At 44.6% G+C, this 17,672-nt stretch overlaps 1 protein-coding gene across 3 annotated transcripts in view; it reads right to left on the bottom strand.

Annotated features, from left to right (window-relative positions):
• The window catches only part of Ldlrad3 (low density lipoprotein receptor class A domain containing 3), a 244,242-nt gene extending 230,242 nt beyond the window's left edge, over positions 1–14,000 (bottom strand). For all 3 annotated transcript variants that reach the window (XM_059261002.1, XM_059261001.1, XM_059261000.1), the window contains exon 1: positions 13,897–14,000. In XM_059261002.1, coding sequence (XP_059116985.1) covers positions 13,897–13,942 — 46 coding nt within the window. In that variant the 5' untranslated portion in view covers positions 13,943–14,000. The remainder of the gene's footprint in view (positions 1–13,896) is intronic.
• Positions 14,001–17,672: the final 3,672 nt, after the last annotated feature.

A 17,672-nucleotide genomic window follows, 5' to 3' on the forward strand; every position in this document is an offset into this window, starting at 1 on the left:
AGTGTTTATATATTTTATTATATATAGTATTTTATATATTATTATACACTAGAATTTAAAGTAAGTTGAAAATACATGTTTAAAGAACTTACATTATTTTTATAATTTTTAATGGTTTAATAACCCATTTAAGTCTCAAGAACAAGCATGAATAAACCATAATATAGTATGATATGTTTAAGATATATTAACGAGGTAGAGGTGGCTTTTTAAAAGCCAGCGATTAATTCTAGGTTGGAAGCTGACACAGAATTATGGCTTCTAGAAAAGAAGGCTCACTATCCACATCTTGAAGGATGAACAGGAAGCTCTCCAGAGAGACTGTGCAAACAACCACAGCCTGAGTTACAGAGACAGAGAGCAAACACACGCCCTAAGGCTGTATTTAGCTGTGTGAAGGGCACAGACTGGTAGGCAGCATCTCTTCCCAGTCAAGCTGGTCAGCGTCACTTTTGAAAACCTAGGAAGAAACAAAAGACCTCTAGGCAGAACTCTACCTTCATTTTAGGTACCCATCCACCCACACAACAGCAAGTCTGGGTGCTGGAGACCTATCTGCAAATGTTCAGAGAGGAGGCCAAGTTACTGAGACACTTCCTCAAAAGTGTCTTTCCCCCTTCCCCCACCCTGTACACAGGTGACACTTTCCCAGTAATCCAATGAAGGAAGGACCCAAGACGTATGTGACCACTGCCAGTGAAACTCTGGAGTTAACAGGGGAGGTTGAGTAAATACATGTAGAAGGAGAACATTCAAAATAATAATAAGTACAACAGAGTTATGTGCCATGTAAAGATATGTCAGTCCACAGTGGACCACATACACCACAGTGGCTCCATAAAATTATATTGTCTGGTGATGTCAGAGCCATCCTGGTATGTGCAAGCACAGTTTATAAATGCTATTCACAGAATAAGAAAAATTACCTAACAACATGCTCTTCAGAATATATCCCTGTGGTTAAATATTTCCTTCAAAAACTATAAGTGCTTAAACACACACACACACACACACACACACACACACTTTCTTTCTGCCCTTATAACAGGCCCCAAGCTGTCCTTGTCATCTCACTCACAGATACCCCTTGGGCAGCTGCTGGGGTCAGGCTCCCAGATCAAGCTTAATGAGCCTTCTCATCTCATTAGCAGGGAGGACTGATCCCCAAAGCTTCCAGAGCCAACAATTCTGCAGATTCAAGGAGCAGCCGTAGGAGGAAAGACTCCTGGGAAGCTCCTAGATGGACCAGTGAGTTCAACTGCCCACTCCCAACTGTGGCCATTTTATCACCCACCCATCATTCCTTAGACCTCAACATCACTGTTGCCAAAAACTTGAAAAAAAATTAAATATTTGCATTCTCTAAATAACTCTAACCTTCTACACACTAGCTAATTTAACATCTAAAGATCCTTCAACACTTCCATTCTGTTCATGATTTCTCATGTCTTTTTATGTGGGATGAAGAGACATTTGTTGGTTAATGAACCTGTTGCCATTAGCAATGTGGCTTGTTTAATCTATCTTAGTGCTCAATGTCATGTAAAAAATGAACTGATACCATCAAGTCCCCTAGAACGGATTTTATCTCCCTAACTTTGCATTCTATTTCTCTCTTACTTTTTACTTAATCTCCTATCGGAACAGATGGGTGTTAATTTTTTCTATATAAGTGTTAGCAACATTTTGTTTGACATTTAGTCTTATAGCTGATATATATATATACATACACATATATACATCAAATACATATGTATAGATACAGATACACACAGATATCATCTTTTACTTCCCTCCAACATTGTACTTGTTGCTGTGCTTCCTTCCTGGATTCATTTGTGTAGTTTCACCAGTAAATTTTTTTTCCCTTTAAACGAGACAAGAATAAGCTTCTGAGTGTTTTTTAATAATGATATTTAAGCCAGGCAGTGGTGGTGCATGCATTTAATCCCAGCACTTGAGAGGCAGAGCCAGGAGAATCTCTGTGAGTTCGAGGCCACCCTGATCTACAGAGTGAGATCCAGGACAGGCACCAAAACTACACAGAGAAACCCTGTCTTGAAAAACCAAAATAATGATGATGATGATGATGATGATGATGATATTTAAATAGAACTGTTTGGGGGTTTTTGTTAGTAAGTTCCTCCCATTCAGTCAGTAAACCATGTAAACCTCCTTTCCATGAAATTAAGACTCACAGCAGTTTTCATTGACCTGTTATAACTTTTTACATGTGGGGCATGCTAGTCTCGTAATGCATGTGTCTAATTTATCACCTGATTTGAAATTGCTCTGATCTATTTCCTTCACAAAGGCCTCTTTTTCTTTTTAAGCCAAGGATATCTCTTGTAATGATCCTTTGAAGATCAATATGATTGTTCCAAAATCATGAGGAGAAATAATTAGTCACTAAAGGGCACAGTTGGCTTGGGCAGGTAAATTTCATTCCCCGTGGTTTCATCTGGCTCGCTCCCTGATTCATTATCTTCAAAGTTACAGTCCCCTCTCCACACTGCCCCCTCCACTGCTTCTTCTAGATGACTTCCTGGAAACTCTGCTGTGTGGCTGACAAGATGCCAAGCACTAAACCAGGTACTGGAGAATACCAGTAAAAGATGCAGACATCAAAGAATCCAAGAGACCTCACCTGCCCCATGGAACCTACCTCTGTTCAGGATTTGTTGCTGAGTCACATATCATAATATCAAAGATGCTGATATTGTCCCATCTGTTCTGAATGCTGTTTACAATTTGGGGTGGAGAAAGGATGATGTGTGTGTGTGTGTGTGTGTGTGTGTGTGTGTGTGTGTTTGTGTGTGTGTGTGCGCGCGCGCGCGCGCGCTGCATGCACCTGAGTGTGCTGGTGAACCCATGTGCACATATACAGAGGCCAAAGCAAGATGCCAGATGTCTTCCTCTACCATTTTCCACCTATTCTCTTGAGACAGTGTCTCCCACTGAACTAGAGCTCACCACTTCAGGTAGGTTGGACAGCCAGCAAGCACTTGAGATCTGTTTGTTTCTGCCGCCCCAACTCCCCGCCCCAACACACAATGCTGGAATCATGGGCATATGCAACCACAACCTGATTTTTCTGTAGATGCTTGGAATTTGAACTCAGGTCTATGTGAGAACAAGCACTCTTACCCAACAAGCCATCTCTCTCGTCTCTATGCACCAAAGTTTTATTCTCTCTTTGATTGCTCTGATATGCTATAAAAAATAAATTAATTTCATTATGTTTTCAACATCCATTAGCTTTTCTTGCAGGATCTTTATCATTGTTTTGTGTAACAAAAGAATTTTAGGAATTCTAAATCTTTAGGGCTATATCATTGCTGCCTTGCCTAGGTTCCACTTGAACATTTCCAGATTGTTCATAGTTTTTCCCTTCAACATTTGCCAGATTGGTTCCATCTTTCATTGATAAAGACTATTCCTATGCATAAGTCTTTCTTTCCAAGTTTATCTCTTTGATGATGGTTAGTAACTTTTCTAGTATTCCTTCCCTGGGCTCAGGCTAGCAGGGCTCAGTGGCTAGTATCATGTTTTTTAATCACGCTTACAAGGATGTTTTTATAAATCTGCTTTTGAAACACTGTATTCATTTCTGTTCCGCTTTTTCTTAGCACCAACCATTTTTTATGGCCTTGGCGCTAATGAAATGAATACTCTACATTGTTAATCACTCTTCCATTTTCCTGCAAACTCTTTTCATTTTATTTTTATAATGAAAAACAAGTTAAATTTAGAACTTTCCAAACCAAATGAGAGGCTTCGACCAACCATGGAACTCACAAGTGTGACTAGGGTTCACTTTTCAGCCATTTCCAGTTAGTTAAGGAAAACAGTGCTCTGATTCAAGGCGAAGTCTAATGGAAGGCACTCCAGTGGCATCGTCAAAGATCCCCCAGCTAACCTCACTGGACCCTGCAATAATGAGCAGGGAGCGATTTCTAATGCTGTAAAATTAAACACCCTTTATACTTTTCATGTCTTCATGCCAACACATACACAAGTACCCCGCTGCCACCTGGAAACTGGCACCTTGGGTTTACAAGTCTTCTAAATCAAGCTATTCATAAATTCTACTTGCCTCCAGCTCCAGAATAAGCTCAGTGGCCCCCGCTCCCTCTTTGTGGCCACTGTCCAGGACAGAGACAGCCTGGTCCGCACAGTACACTGTTTGTCAGAAATCAGTTGGACTCAGGCACCAGAGAATTCACCCAATTTATCACCGTCTCTTGATGGCACGATGACTCACTAAAATTAAGAGTCTGCTTCTCATTCTCAGTTCCCTGGACCATAGAAGGGAGAGTTTAAAGTCCTGAGGTCCACTCTGATCTGGTTGTGACAATTAATGCTTTATAAACTAGAAGCAACAGTAACTTACAAAGCACCACTGCCCACAAATCCTCCTTGGCTTGGGGGATGAACACAGGGACAGGAGTTCTTAGCATCTTTCTGCAGCTCTACATTAAAATTACCTGATACAGTAAAAAACATCAACTCAGAAACAAATTGCTCTCCTGTTGGGGCCCCATACACACAGATGTTCAGAGTAGGAAAGAAATTCTTTTGAAAACTTAAACTTCTCCTGTTATTTGTAACATTCTCATCAGGACTCTATTTTTGTCTAGAAAATCTGTTTTTAGGTGTTTTAAGCAGTGGTTGTTTATCTGCAGTACTGACCACTGTTTAAAGTGCATCTGACAGAAAAGAAATTCCTGGGGCTGGTGAGATAGCTTGGTATGTAAAGGAATTTGACACCAAGCCTGCCAACCTGACTTCTGATTCCAGACCCCCAGATGGTGGAGGAAGAGAATCAATTCCTGCCAAGTTTTATATATATATGTATATATATATATATATATATATATATATATATATATATATATATATACATATATATATACACACATACATACAGGGGGGGGTAAAAACAACTTTTGCAAAGAAATTCCTTTTGGTTGGTATTCTAACCAAATTATTTCCGCAAAAGAGAAAGAAAATTCTTTCCATCATTTACATATTCAATGCCACAGCAACTTGTTTATGTTGCTCTTGTTCCTCTGAATAAACCAAGCCTCTGCAAATGATGAGTCAAATGCCCCCAATGGTAGGTCTCCACACAGGAGAAAGGCAGACCATGCTTTTCAACCTTCCAAAACATAGACCGTGCCCTGGAATAGAATCAGCTTGGGACTTCCTCCCACGCTAACAGTCCTCTAGCAGGTAATGCGCTCCAACATGATGGGGTGAGTGCTCACAACACTGTCCACTCATGGAGCTCTCTCGCAGAAGGTAGGCAGTACACTTACATCTTCCAACAACCGTGGGGTGAGAAAGCACCACAGCCTGGGGTTAAGAGGACAGTCTAGGGCTGTGCAGATCTGCACACCAATTCTAAAACCGTTTTTCCTGGTTAAAAGCTTGGACAGTGACCCTATTATTTTTTAAATGACTTTTCTTTTTTGAGTTTATAATTACATTACTTCACTATTCCTTTTTCTCTCTCCAAACCCTCCCACATACCCCTCCTTGCTCTCTTTCAAATTCACGGCCTCTTTTTTCATTGATTACTGTTATATACATGTATGTATACGTATATACATATGTATTCCTAAGTACATAAATACAATCTGATTGGTCTGCATGATGTTACTTGTACATGTGCTTTCAGGGCTCTCCACTTGGTATTGGATAATAACCAGTTGGTGTCTCTTCTCAAGGGAAGACTATTTGTCCCCCTCTCAGCATTGGCTTCCTGTAGTTCTTTGTGTACAGCTGAGGCCTCACGGGGTTTCCCTGTCCACTATGGCATGTCTATTGTTGCTGTCCTTGTTCAGCTCATGGTTAGAAGGTCATGTTAGTGAGACTTTATGGATGTAGCTTCTGACATTCCTAGGAGACAAAGCCTCTAAGCAAACTCCCTGATCTTCTGGCTCTTTGAATCTTTCTGCAATGTTGGCAATGTTCCCTGAGCCTCAGGTGCAGGAGTTGTTTGTAGATGTATCCATTAGGACCGGCCTCCACAACTCTACATTTTGACTGGTTATGGATTTCTTTAATGGTCTCCATCTGTTTTAAAGAGAAGTTTTCTCAATCGGTGTTGAGAACTACACTTATCTGTGGGTAGCAGGACAAATATTTAGAATGTAGTTAGGGATTATGCTAACTACTTTGTTTAATAAAGTACAGGCTGTCGGTTCTTCTCCACGATCCATGACTTCACTAGCCCTGCATAGTTGACCAGGTTTCCAAAATCAAGCATGATTTCCCCCTTGTTGAGTGGGTCTTGAATCCAATCAGAAAGCTGTTGGTTACTGCCAAGGTCTGTGTGCCACTACTGTAGCCTTGGGTTATCATGCCATGCTCGTCACTGCTGTGGTTCACAGGCATCATAGTTGGGCAAGTGTGTTGGTTGCTCTCCTCCTTTGGAAGTGTGCACAGAACCTTGGAGTATTACGACAGTTAGTCCTCAAGGAGGAAGCTTTCAACTGACGTCACTTTTTATTTGGCTCATCTACAGGATGGCAGAACACACCAACACACCACCTACCTGGATAAATGTCATTACTAAAAAAAAAGTTGGTGAAGCTGCTTTGGAAAGAGTGAGTAGATAGAGAAGAGCTGGAATAAAGGCAGCTAACAACATATTCGACTTTGTAACAGCTTAGACAGAATGGACATAAGGGCACAAGAGGTAGAGGTGTGATTTACTGATCACTGACCAGGCCTGGATGAACATGGCTATGAACATCTGTATGTTACCACTTTCATCAAGTTCCGAACTGCCCAGGTTGAACATACCTACTGTTTAAAATATCTTTCAGAAGATGACACTAAAATATGGCACTGAAATAAAACATGTGAACATAAAAAGACAGGGGAATGAGGCCAAATGGGCAACAGTGAAGTGAATATCACTGAAAGAAAAATAAGTGCAACTCCCTATTTTCTTGGTAGGTAGAAACCAAGCATTAAGAAACTTAAAGGAAAAAGACGCTCCCAAAGAGCCGCAGCCATATCACCATGGACCTTGAAGGCAAGCGTAGACTGCCTTCGACGAGCCAAGCAACAGAAGCATGGCTGACAGAAACTGCTGGAAACTCCTGAATATCAAAGATGCGGCCAATGAGAGCAGGCGGCCTGTCCACGTGGCTCACAGCAGAACTGATGAAACACAATATAAGAAAGCAAGAAAAGATAAGCTACAGCCAGAGGCAGGCATAAACTACGTTCTGCCTGTGTGTGCATGTGCATTTACCCATGAATCCATGACTCTTCAGATTGCCCAGAGTAGCTACTTAGCAGTAGGGAAAGGAATGTGAAGGGAAGATCTGAATGTTTCATTGTCATACTTCTGTATTGTCTGAATTCTGAGCACAGATATTCTGGTGGTGTTTTTAATTGGACATAACAGCAAAATATATATACAGTGCCCGGCATCCCACTTGACATAGCAGACCTTCAGTGAGTGGAGCTGCCTACTCTTCTCAGTATCACAGAAGAAACAAGAAACATGACACAAATGTTTATCAGAGTCCCAGGCCTTGAGGGATTTACAATGGAGTAAGATTAGGGGTTAGTCAGCACAGGTAATATGTAAGGAAGGTATATACAGTGTGCCCTCAGTATCCATCTGTAGATTCAAGCAACTCCTGATCAAAAGTATGTAGAAATGGGCTAGGTTGATGGCTCAGTGGGTAAGACTACTTACTCTGAAAGCATGAGCACATGAATTCACATACTAAGTACCCACCCAAAAAGTCAGACATGGCTGCACATGTTGATAACCCCAGGATTTGTGGTGCAAAGGGGGGACCAGCCATCCTAGCCAAAACAGCCAGCACTTGGCTCAGTAAGAGACCCTATCTCAAGGCACTAAGACAGAGAGTGACAGAGAAAAATACAATGGCCTGCTCTGGCTTCTCCATGTGCCCACACCCACACCCACTTGTATGTATCACACGGGGGTATAAAACACCACACACACACACACACACACACACACACACACTTAACTGGGAAAATGAATCTCTTCTGAATACATACAGACTTCCTGTCATTATTCCTTTATTGATTTAATATAATAATCACTCATACAGTGTCTTAAGTATTGTAAGTAATACAGAGGTTAATTAAAGTATAGAGGACATGCATAAGTTGTATGCAAATACTATGTCATTTTACATAAAGGATGTGAGCATCCATGGTGTCTAAGGAGGATTCTAGAACCAGTCCCCAAGGATACCAAGTGATGAAGGTATACACCCACACACATACACACACACACACACACACACACACACACACACACACACACATATTTTTACCAAAGAAGACTAGTGTCTGATAGCCCCATGAATTATTCAGATCTCAGAAAGGCAAAGCTTTAGAAGTCTTAAAACACCAGCACACATATTATCTAGGCAGCTAAGGGAGTAAGCTACGATGTGTGCTGTCATCTGTGGACCCTATGAATCCATGCTTGCCACAGTATTGTGACTTCTGTGCAGCACTGTTCCCATCCATGTCCAATGTCCAAGCTCCAAGCACTCCACTCACACTAAGAAATGTCTCAGAGGCACCAATGGCAGAAAGAGTTTCGGTCATTCGTGCCCCAGATCATAAAAGATCAGCACACTCATATTCGTCCATACATCCTTTCATTCCTCATGGGCAAATAGCAAGTTCTGTACGGATTTGCACTCCTGAGCACAACACAGTGTCTCTGTGTGCAGGGCTGATATCACACTGTTGGGCATATGAATGAAGCTTAAGAAGAATGTTCTGGTTACTCAAAGACAAAAAGGAAAAGGATAGCCGAAAGCTTGGGAAACCAGAGCTCCTCAGTAGAGAAGGCTTTCAAAGACTGAAACAAATGTGTCTGGATGCAAGCCCCACATCCCCCTTTGGGAACCTGCTTCCTTCATCCTGCAAGTTCAAGCATCAAAGAAGGTAGGAGCCAGCCAGTTTTATGGCTCATCTGAAGAGAAGAGAAAGGAAAAAACTGAAGGAAGTCTGGGGACCAAACAAAGCAGGACAGCTGCAAGGCAAGGCGTCTTAAAGGCATGCCGGTGTTACACAGCAACAAAGACCGGAACTGTAAAAGGACTTCAGGGTATGGTGGAAACTTCAAGAAACCACCTTGCTGTGAGCATAGTTCATTTCCTCTCAACCTGCAGAACTGTCCCAAGTTGTACAGGCTTTGGCTACGCAGTGAAGGAATCACAGAGAGAAAGGGGGCTGAGGAGGGCAATCAGAGCTCTGTGGATTAAGGGTTAAGTCTCTACTTCCAGGGTAAAGATTTCAACACCTGATTCTCAAGGCAAAAATCCAGGCAGCATGTCCCCCTTCAGCGCGCAGGCTCTGAGCACAGGAACATCCCAAGATTAACACTCAGGGAGCCAGGTGGCTTTTGGTGTCAACTACCAGCCCTTGAGGACCAGCTTTATTGGCATATGTCTCTCCTCAGCGATCCAAAGCTGCAGTCAAAAATTCCAAATGTTTTTACCTCAGCACGAGGGCAAAGTGAGAGGGAAGGGTCGGCACCCAGGGCATTTCTAGTTAAGGGTATTTTTACATCTTTGAACTTGTGTGCATGCAGATGCATAAAGACCGGTCTATGAAGTAGAATGGACTCCAACAGACACCTTTAGGGTGGGCAGCAACAATGCTCATGATGAATAGCAAGAAGGCTGGCACCCAACTACACAAGAGGTTTTCAAGTTGGTAGTAACCAGAGAGATGACCAATTGTCACCATACATGAGACAGTCCGACACAACAAACAACTATTCACTCTAAAATGTCACTGGCTCTAAGGCTAAGAAACCCTAGACTAGACTAACCTCATTCCTGGAAGCAGCTCCGGGAACCCTCACAATCCTAATTCAGATAAGCATTTGTTATCCCTCTTGAATGAACAGTTACAGCAACTCAAGAGTCTACTCATTCTGCTGAGCAATACTGAACAACCTAGCAAATGATATGACCAGCAAATGTTACACTTTCAAAGTAGCTGGCCACCCTCCCAGCGAAAAGAATAGAGAATTCTCCTTAGCAGTCAAGAGGGTAGATTCTTCACAGCCATTCCAAAGCAAGAAAGGTGCAGTCCTTAAAACACCTCACTGGTTGCTGAGTAGAAAAGAGAGAAAGAGAGGTAAGAAAACTCAATAGCCAAAAATAGATTTGTCCCTGGAAGTATCCCATAACTAATACAGCTCCAACACTCTTAAGATGTGTCATAGCTCACCTTTTCATTTTTACAAAATGATAAACATAAATACAGGGCCCAACGAACGAGCACCCTGGGCTGTGTACCACTCAAGTCGACAAGGGTGCCTTGGCTTAGAGCATCCTCCTGTCGTGATTCTCACCCATGTGCCTGGCAGAGGTGAGGTTACTATGACAAACCTACATCTTGACACAAGGACTGGATCTACTGGAAGTATTCACCATGAATATTGGTGAGCCCTTTAGAGACAGTTGGTGCCACTGTTGAGTAAGTTCACAGCATTATCCATAAAATGAACAGATATGAGGAAGTGGAGAGTGTTGACGGGCAAACCCTGTGGTAGTTGTGTTCAATCACCAAAGTCCCAGGCAGAACAAACACAGTAGCACTGGTCATGAAGCTGGGAAGGGTTCTGGGAAAAGCTTGGGTTAGGATCCAGGCTCCAGCCCACACGGTGCCCTGGAGAATCATCAATCCCTTGGGAGCCATAGACTGGCATGCTGCTATGGACTACCTGAGCACCTTGGAAAAAGTCAAATTGTTTTCAGTGGCAAGATGAACATTTCATACACTGGACTTGGGCCACGAATCCTGAGGTTCTTTCATCTCCTGCAAATGGGCAAGGCTTTTAAACAATAACACATCCCATAATTTCCCAAACCGGAAATTCTCCCAACTGCTTCAGAACTATCAGACTTAGAATGATTACCACTCAGTTGCAGGGCCCTTATTTAGCATGGATGAATCCCCTGTTTTATTCCCAGCACCACATAAACATGGTGAGGTGGCCCATGCCTGTAACCCCAGTACTTAAAAGATAGATCAAATGTTCAAGAGGATCCAATGTTCAAGGTTGTCCTCATCTGCAGTTAGAGGCCAGCATGGGCTACATAAGACCCCTTATCGATAAACCAAAACAAGAACAACAACAAAAAAACCACAGTATTGGCAACACAAGCCCACTACCAACTTATTCTGGCAATTTTGGTTTCTGATAGTGTTTAAGGCCAAGGATTGACCAACCTGCTATCTACTAGGCAAACTCCCATCCCCTTCCTCCCTAACAGATGTTAAAATACACATGTAGGAGGCTATCAAGGAAAACAAAACAACAAAACAAAACAAAACAAAACAACAGCTCCCACTCCAGGAGGGACCCAGTGACAACCCTTCCAAGATGAAAAGCAACAAGGTGTGTTTATTCGTCCAGTCTCATCTACCCAGCTGAACAGGGCGAGGCTAAGTGCAGCTACTCAGCTAGTTAAAACATAAATAAAACCCACCCTCAGGCTGTGGAGCAGAGCCTTCCAGGAGAAAAGGTTAATAGGCACACTACTTCAAGGAGAGGAAATCGAACCTCTTCTCTGACCAGAGGAGGGGGTGGAGGAGGTCTTAGCAAAAGCCAGCCAGGAAAGAAAGGAGACCAATCACCTACCCACTCATCTTCACATCCACCTTTTGAAATACCTAAACGCTCACACACTTAAACCCACCATGTGCATCACCCAGGTGCCAGAAAACGTGACATCAGACGAAGTGTTGTAGGGCTGAAGCATTCTGAGCCTCTCCAGCAGGATACATTAAAAAACAGTAACAGCCACAATGTTTCACCTCCTTAAGGCAAACAATAAGACAAAGGAGGAGAACACATGCACCAAGGTGCCTCAAAAAGTTCCCGAACAACAAAGTCCTTTGAATTGTTCTTGGAATTGCAGTGGCCTTCCAGCCTCTGAAAGACCCAAGACTTGGACTTAACACTCAACTCAGGCTCCAGGTTTCCTCTATAGACAGGAAAAAATATAGGAGGTGAAAATCCAAAGTCCTGCTTCTATAACCTCTCTGTTATCAACTTTGCAGAAAGGTTTTGGGTGTAGGAATGTGAGACAAAGGTACCTGGTCCAACTGGGAACAACCCAGCCCTGTTTCCCACAACAACTGGTTCAAAATGCAGTTCATGCTTAAAAGTTGATGCTTAGTGTGACAAGAAAACACTTCAACCCACCTAAAGGCCCCAGAGCTGTCAAGGTAATCCAAAGCCACAGACAACTTCTGCCAAGGAACGTTGGACTGTCCCTACCCTACCCCAACTACAGCTCACTGTAACTATTTCACTGATTTGAGTACTGTGCTATACATTCACAGGCATATGAGCTAACCATTGCTGACAGGGAGAAATACATATAATGTTTTGTGAACTCAAGACTCAATCCATGCAGCCCACTACCACAGGGAGATGTGATAATTAGTGCCCACTGGTCATTAGCAGTGAACACACACAAGAGCCAGCTTGGGTGTTACCAGGGGACACGCCATTGCTATGTGAATTAAATGTGTGAATCCAGGCAGATCTTCATGTCTGAGATGCCCTGGAACTGAGCCTGCTCTAACAGCCTCCAAATAACTTGCACCTGCTTATAGCTGCCTAATTCATTTCCCCCTCCCTCCCTCCTTCTCTACTCCCCCTCCCCCATACTTCAAGACAAACAGAACACAGGGCCTCAGACCTGGTTAAAAAACCACAGTCACCACAGGAGTCTAGCCCTTCACTGGAAGCTGAGCAAACCCGGACATTTAAATGGAGTCTTAGAGAAGTGGGGATGATGTCTTGGGTAGTGGGGGGCAGGGGAGGGGCTTGTCAGTGGTTTGGGAAGATGCTCAGGACCCGCGATTTCTAGGAAGGGAGGATTCCCTGGCATTTGCAAGGGGTAGTCAGAATGGTCCAGACTTCCTGAGACAAACACTTCTAGAAGCATTTGGGGAAATCCGATATAAATTAGACGTGTGGATGACACAAACACAGAGCAAGAAATCTTCAGTAAAGAAAGTCCACTGAGTATCAGCTGCCCAGAAATAAACATCAGGGGTTAAGGATGGGCAGAGCTGAGGAGGGACTGCTGACAGCTGTGGCCGGCGGGCAGAGGGGAAGGGCTCCAAGCTGGAATTCGGAGCGTGCCCACATCAGCAGAAAAGTTACTGGGAACGGTACTCTGTCTGGGAGGGACCCTGCGGGTCTCAGGATGCATGCGCTCTGAGATGCAGGGACCAACGGCCGTTAGAGGAAGCCCCGGGTCCTCTGTTCCCAGCTGGCAGCAGGTTAAGGCATCTGCGACGGACGACAGAAGTAAAAGATAGGCTCTCAGGATGAGCGAGTGAGTCCCATGTCCAGTCCCACGGGATCTCACTATTCCCAAACCAGACACAGTCCCAGGAAGTAAAGAAAGGAAGCTGGGATACAGATGCGGGGGCAGCGTAGATGGGAAACTGAGGCAGGAGAGTGCCCGTTAAAAGGCTGAGGGAGTCAGGGAAGACCCGAAATCAGGGCAGAGTGCTCTCCTTCCCCCTCCTCCGTTCCCAGCACACTGAGCTGCACTCCAGCTACGCCCAATCCGGGCGGCCGCCGGGCTCCAGGGAGCGGGCGCCGCACAAAGCTCCGCCCGCGAACACACGACAACAGCACCCGGCGCGCCGGCCCACACAATAGCACGGCGCGCGCCCCGCCGCGGCCCCTCGCGGGGTCCCGGCCAGCCAGGCGCCCGGGTCCGCCCTCCGCGCACACCCACGCCCGCAGCCCAGGCCCGCGCGCGGAGCACGGACGATCACGACCCGTCCCCGCGCCCCGGGCCCGGTGAAGTGCGTCGCGAGCCCCCCACTCACCCGCGGTGCTGCTCAGCAGCAGGCACAGCGGCCACAGCAGCCACATGGCGCGGCCGCCGCTCCGCTGCCCAGCGACGTCGCTGCCCCGCGGCCTCGGTCAGACCCCGCCCCTCGGCGCCGGCCACGCCCTCTCGCCGGCCCGGCCACGCCCCCGCCCTCCCAGGCCCGTGGGCTCAGCCAAGTTCTGCAAGCTCCCGGCTGACAGTCGCCGCCTGCACTCTGCTCTAGAGTCCAGGTTGCGAGGGTCCGGTAGATCCAGTTCTTGCTGCCTCAGGGGTCAGACTACGAAGACCTCTTAACTGCCCCTGCTTTGCGCCCGGGCCGGTTTTCCTATCCTACATCCAAAGGGATGCGAAAGTCATCATCCTCCCAGAGCCTAGGGGGATTCTTAACTGCAAAAGAAGTGTTTTCAAGGAGAGAAAGTTCTACGAGCCGGTTCTTGAGAGAAAACACATTGGGGGGGGGGAGGGGGGCGGCGGGGGAGGGAGGAGGGTGAAATACAACCATTGCTTCTCAGACTCCAAGATGCGTCAGGTAGACTTGGGAACCCTGTTAAAAAGCTCACTCCAACTCAAATAGGTCTGCATTTCTACAAGCCCAGTGATTATGAGTATGGTTCCTGGAGCTGCCAGAGGCGCAGAGAAGAAATCTCATCCTGAGATCTAAGAACACTGAGGAGACCATCCCATGAGCTTCAGAGAGTTTTAAGGCTCTTAAAACTTTACAGTTTCTATTCTTTGGGGATTATACACTTTTTTTTCTTTTTCTTGTTTTTTTAAGGAAAGCATATTATAGGGCCAGAGCAGTGACTCAGCAGTTAAGAGCCGCTCCCGCAGAGGACCTGAGTTGTGTTCCCAGCACCTACCTGGCAGCCTCTAACTCCAGCTGCAAGCAATCCAGTATCTTCTTCTGAGGTCTGGGACACACACACACACACACACACACACACACACACGACATTCACTTACAGCCACACTCAGAGATACACATAAATAAAAGTAATGAAAATAAATCTCTTTAAGGAGAAAAAAAAACATTGTGAAGAGGCCTTTGATCATGATACTGAGGAACGAAAACAGTCTCCCTAGGGCTGCTTGTTTGCCTCTGAACTTAAGAACTTGGGAAGACACTGGCCCCACCCTAGTGCTGCCCGTGTTCATTTCAACTTTAGGAAAGAGTGGGCAGCTGCTGTTGTTACAAACTTCTCCGGGGACAAAGTCATGTTGCAAAGAATGGGACAGGCCTCCAGGCAAGAGCTGGTGAGGACCTAAGGCCCTCAGTTGAACAGCAAAGACCTACACCCTACCAGCGGCAACTTAGAAACTGATCTTCCCCAGGTCAGCCTTCAAATGAGACCCCAGCCCAAGTGGAAGCCGTGACAGCCTCCCTGGAGACCCTAAGTCCATGTGCTCATCTAAGCTGCTTCCAGGTTACTAACCAGAAGACTGTGTGTGTTCATTGGGTTATTGTTTCAACCACAAGCCATTTATTACAAAGCGACAGGTAGCTAATGCCTAGCTGGGCAGCGGAATACTGACTCAGAACAGCTAGCATGGCTGAATCTCACTTAACAATAATCCCCAGAAAGCAACAAGATGTCACTAGGAGGTGTCTGCTTCAGGTCACATGGTCCTTGCACCCTCATGGTCACATTTAACTTTCATGACAATCTCTGAAACACAGTGTTGTCTCTGTGACACAAATGAGAAATCTGAGGCTCAAAAAAAATTTTTTTCCCCTGGCTCAAAAGAATACAGTATTGAGCCGAGCTTTGGTGGCACATGCTTTTAATCCGAGCACTAGGGAGGCAGAAGCAGGGGGATCTCTGTGAGTTCGAGGCCAGCCTGGTCTACAGAGCGAGTTCTAGGACAGCCAGGGCTACACAGAGAAACTCTGTCTCAAATATTATTTAAAAAATTTTGAAAAGTCATTCTTGAGCTACCGTGTGTGTGTGTGTGTGTGTGTGTGTGTGTGTGTGTGTGTGTGTGTTTAAATTGTCAGGCTAATACTGCTGGGAGCCAACTGACTTCTTGTAATTCATTCACATTTAATATAGTCAGAGGATTTCAGGAGAGAAACTGGCTGACATTTGTTAATGAATATTTTGCACTATCCAAAATGATGAAAATTTTTCCATTCGCCTTTTAAGATGTGCAGTTTGTTATTTATTTTATATTGCCTTTTGAATCAAGTTGTCTGTTCCCTTAAAAGGGTAATTTCTCACCTGTGGCCAGTCCTGAAACCAAGGGACAATTACGGGGAGAAAATTAACCTGCAGTTTATGAAGGGAACCCTTTGGACAGTTTTTGTCACAGATATATTTCTTTTTCTTTCTCAGTTGAAAAAAAATGGATTCATTGTGTGTATATCATAGTTAGAGTTTCTATTGCTTACATAAAACCCTTGACCAAAAGCAATTTAGGGAGGAAAGTATTTACTTCAGCTTACACATCCTGATCACAGTCCATCTTGAAGGGAAATCAGGGCAGGAAGTGAAGCAGAGGCCATGGAGGATTGCAGCTTACTGACTTCCTCTTTGTGGCTTGCCCAGCCTGTGTTCTTACACAACTCAAGACCACTGGCCCAGAAGTGGCATACCCCACACTCACTCATACCCCCATTGGGACCACCCACATCAAGTAATCAAAAACAAAAGGGCATACAGACTTGCCTGCAGGCAATCGGATGGAGGCATTTTCTCAATAGAGTCCCTCTTCCAAAGGACTCTTACTTGTGTCTAGTTGGCATAAAACTAACCAATCCAAGTGTATAAACCACCTGAGGACTACGGACAAGATGAGAGCATTGTCTTTGAACTTTACAGACCTCCAGTGTCGACTATGAGAGCCTTAAGCTAAGTTCCATTGGATTGCCCTAAGCCCTTGAAATGTGGCTACTCTGAATGGCGAATGCTTTAAACATAAGATGCAAACTAGATTTCAAAGACAGCATACCAAAAAGAACATGAAAAGGGCAATAATTTTACTTTGTTGACATGGTAAAATATAATATTGAAACTATAGGCCTTTCATCCATCACTTTTCTTTTCTTTTTTTTTTTTTTTTAATGTAGCTAAGTTGGAATGATGTCTCAGTCCACCAGTAAAGGCACTTGCTTCCAAGCCTGATGACCTAAATTCAATCCCCAGACCCCAGATGGTAGGAGGAGAGAACCAGTTCCTGCATGTGGTCCTCTGATCTCCATGTAAGAATTGTGGTGTGGTATATGTGTGTGTGCACACCCTCCCCACCCCCCACCCCCACCCCCTCCACCCCACCCCCCACCCCACCCCTAGTGCATATATATGTATATGTAGCAACTAGAAAATTTTAAATCTCACTCTGTGACTTGTATACAGGACTCACAATGCATTTCTCTGGAACAGTGATGATGTAACTGACCTTTTATTTCCTATGTTAGCACATGACCCCTTAGGGTTCCTTGTATTGCAGCAGAATGGGTCCTCTTGAAGGTCACTGAATTAAAGGATTTTCCCCATCCTGGTTTCTCCATTGACTAATTCTGCCTCAAAGACCTCTTGACCTTCTATTACAGACATCAAAGTCCATTGACATGAAAGTGATTTTAATGTCATAATTTCTGTACTACAAATGCCCCCACAAAGTCATGAAGCAGGGGAGGGATGAAATGAATTGGGAAGAAAGAAACCATCTTTTCAGACCACAGGAACGTTTTGCACTTGAATTGAGAAATAAAAACTCATAAAGCTGAATGGCCTCTACATTTTCAGGGAGGCTATTTATGCATTAATTAAC

Source organism: Peromyscus eremicus, chromosome 4 (assembly GCF_949786415.1).
Source record: "Peromyscus eremicus chromosome 4, PerEre_H2_v1, whole genome shotgun sequence".
NCBI classification, from domain to species: domain Eukaryota; kingdom Metazoa; phylum Chordata; class Mammalia; order Rodentia; family Cricetidae; genus Peromyscus; species Peromyscus eremicus.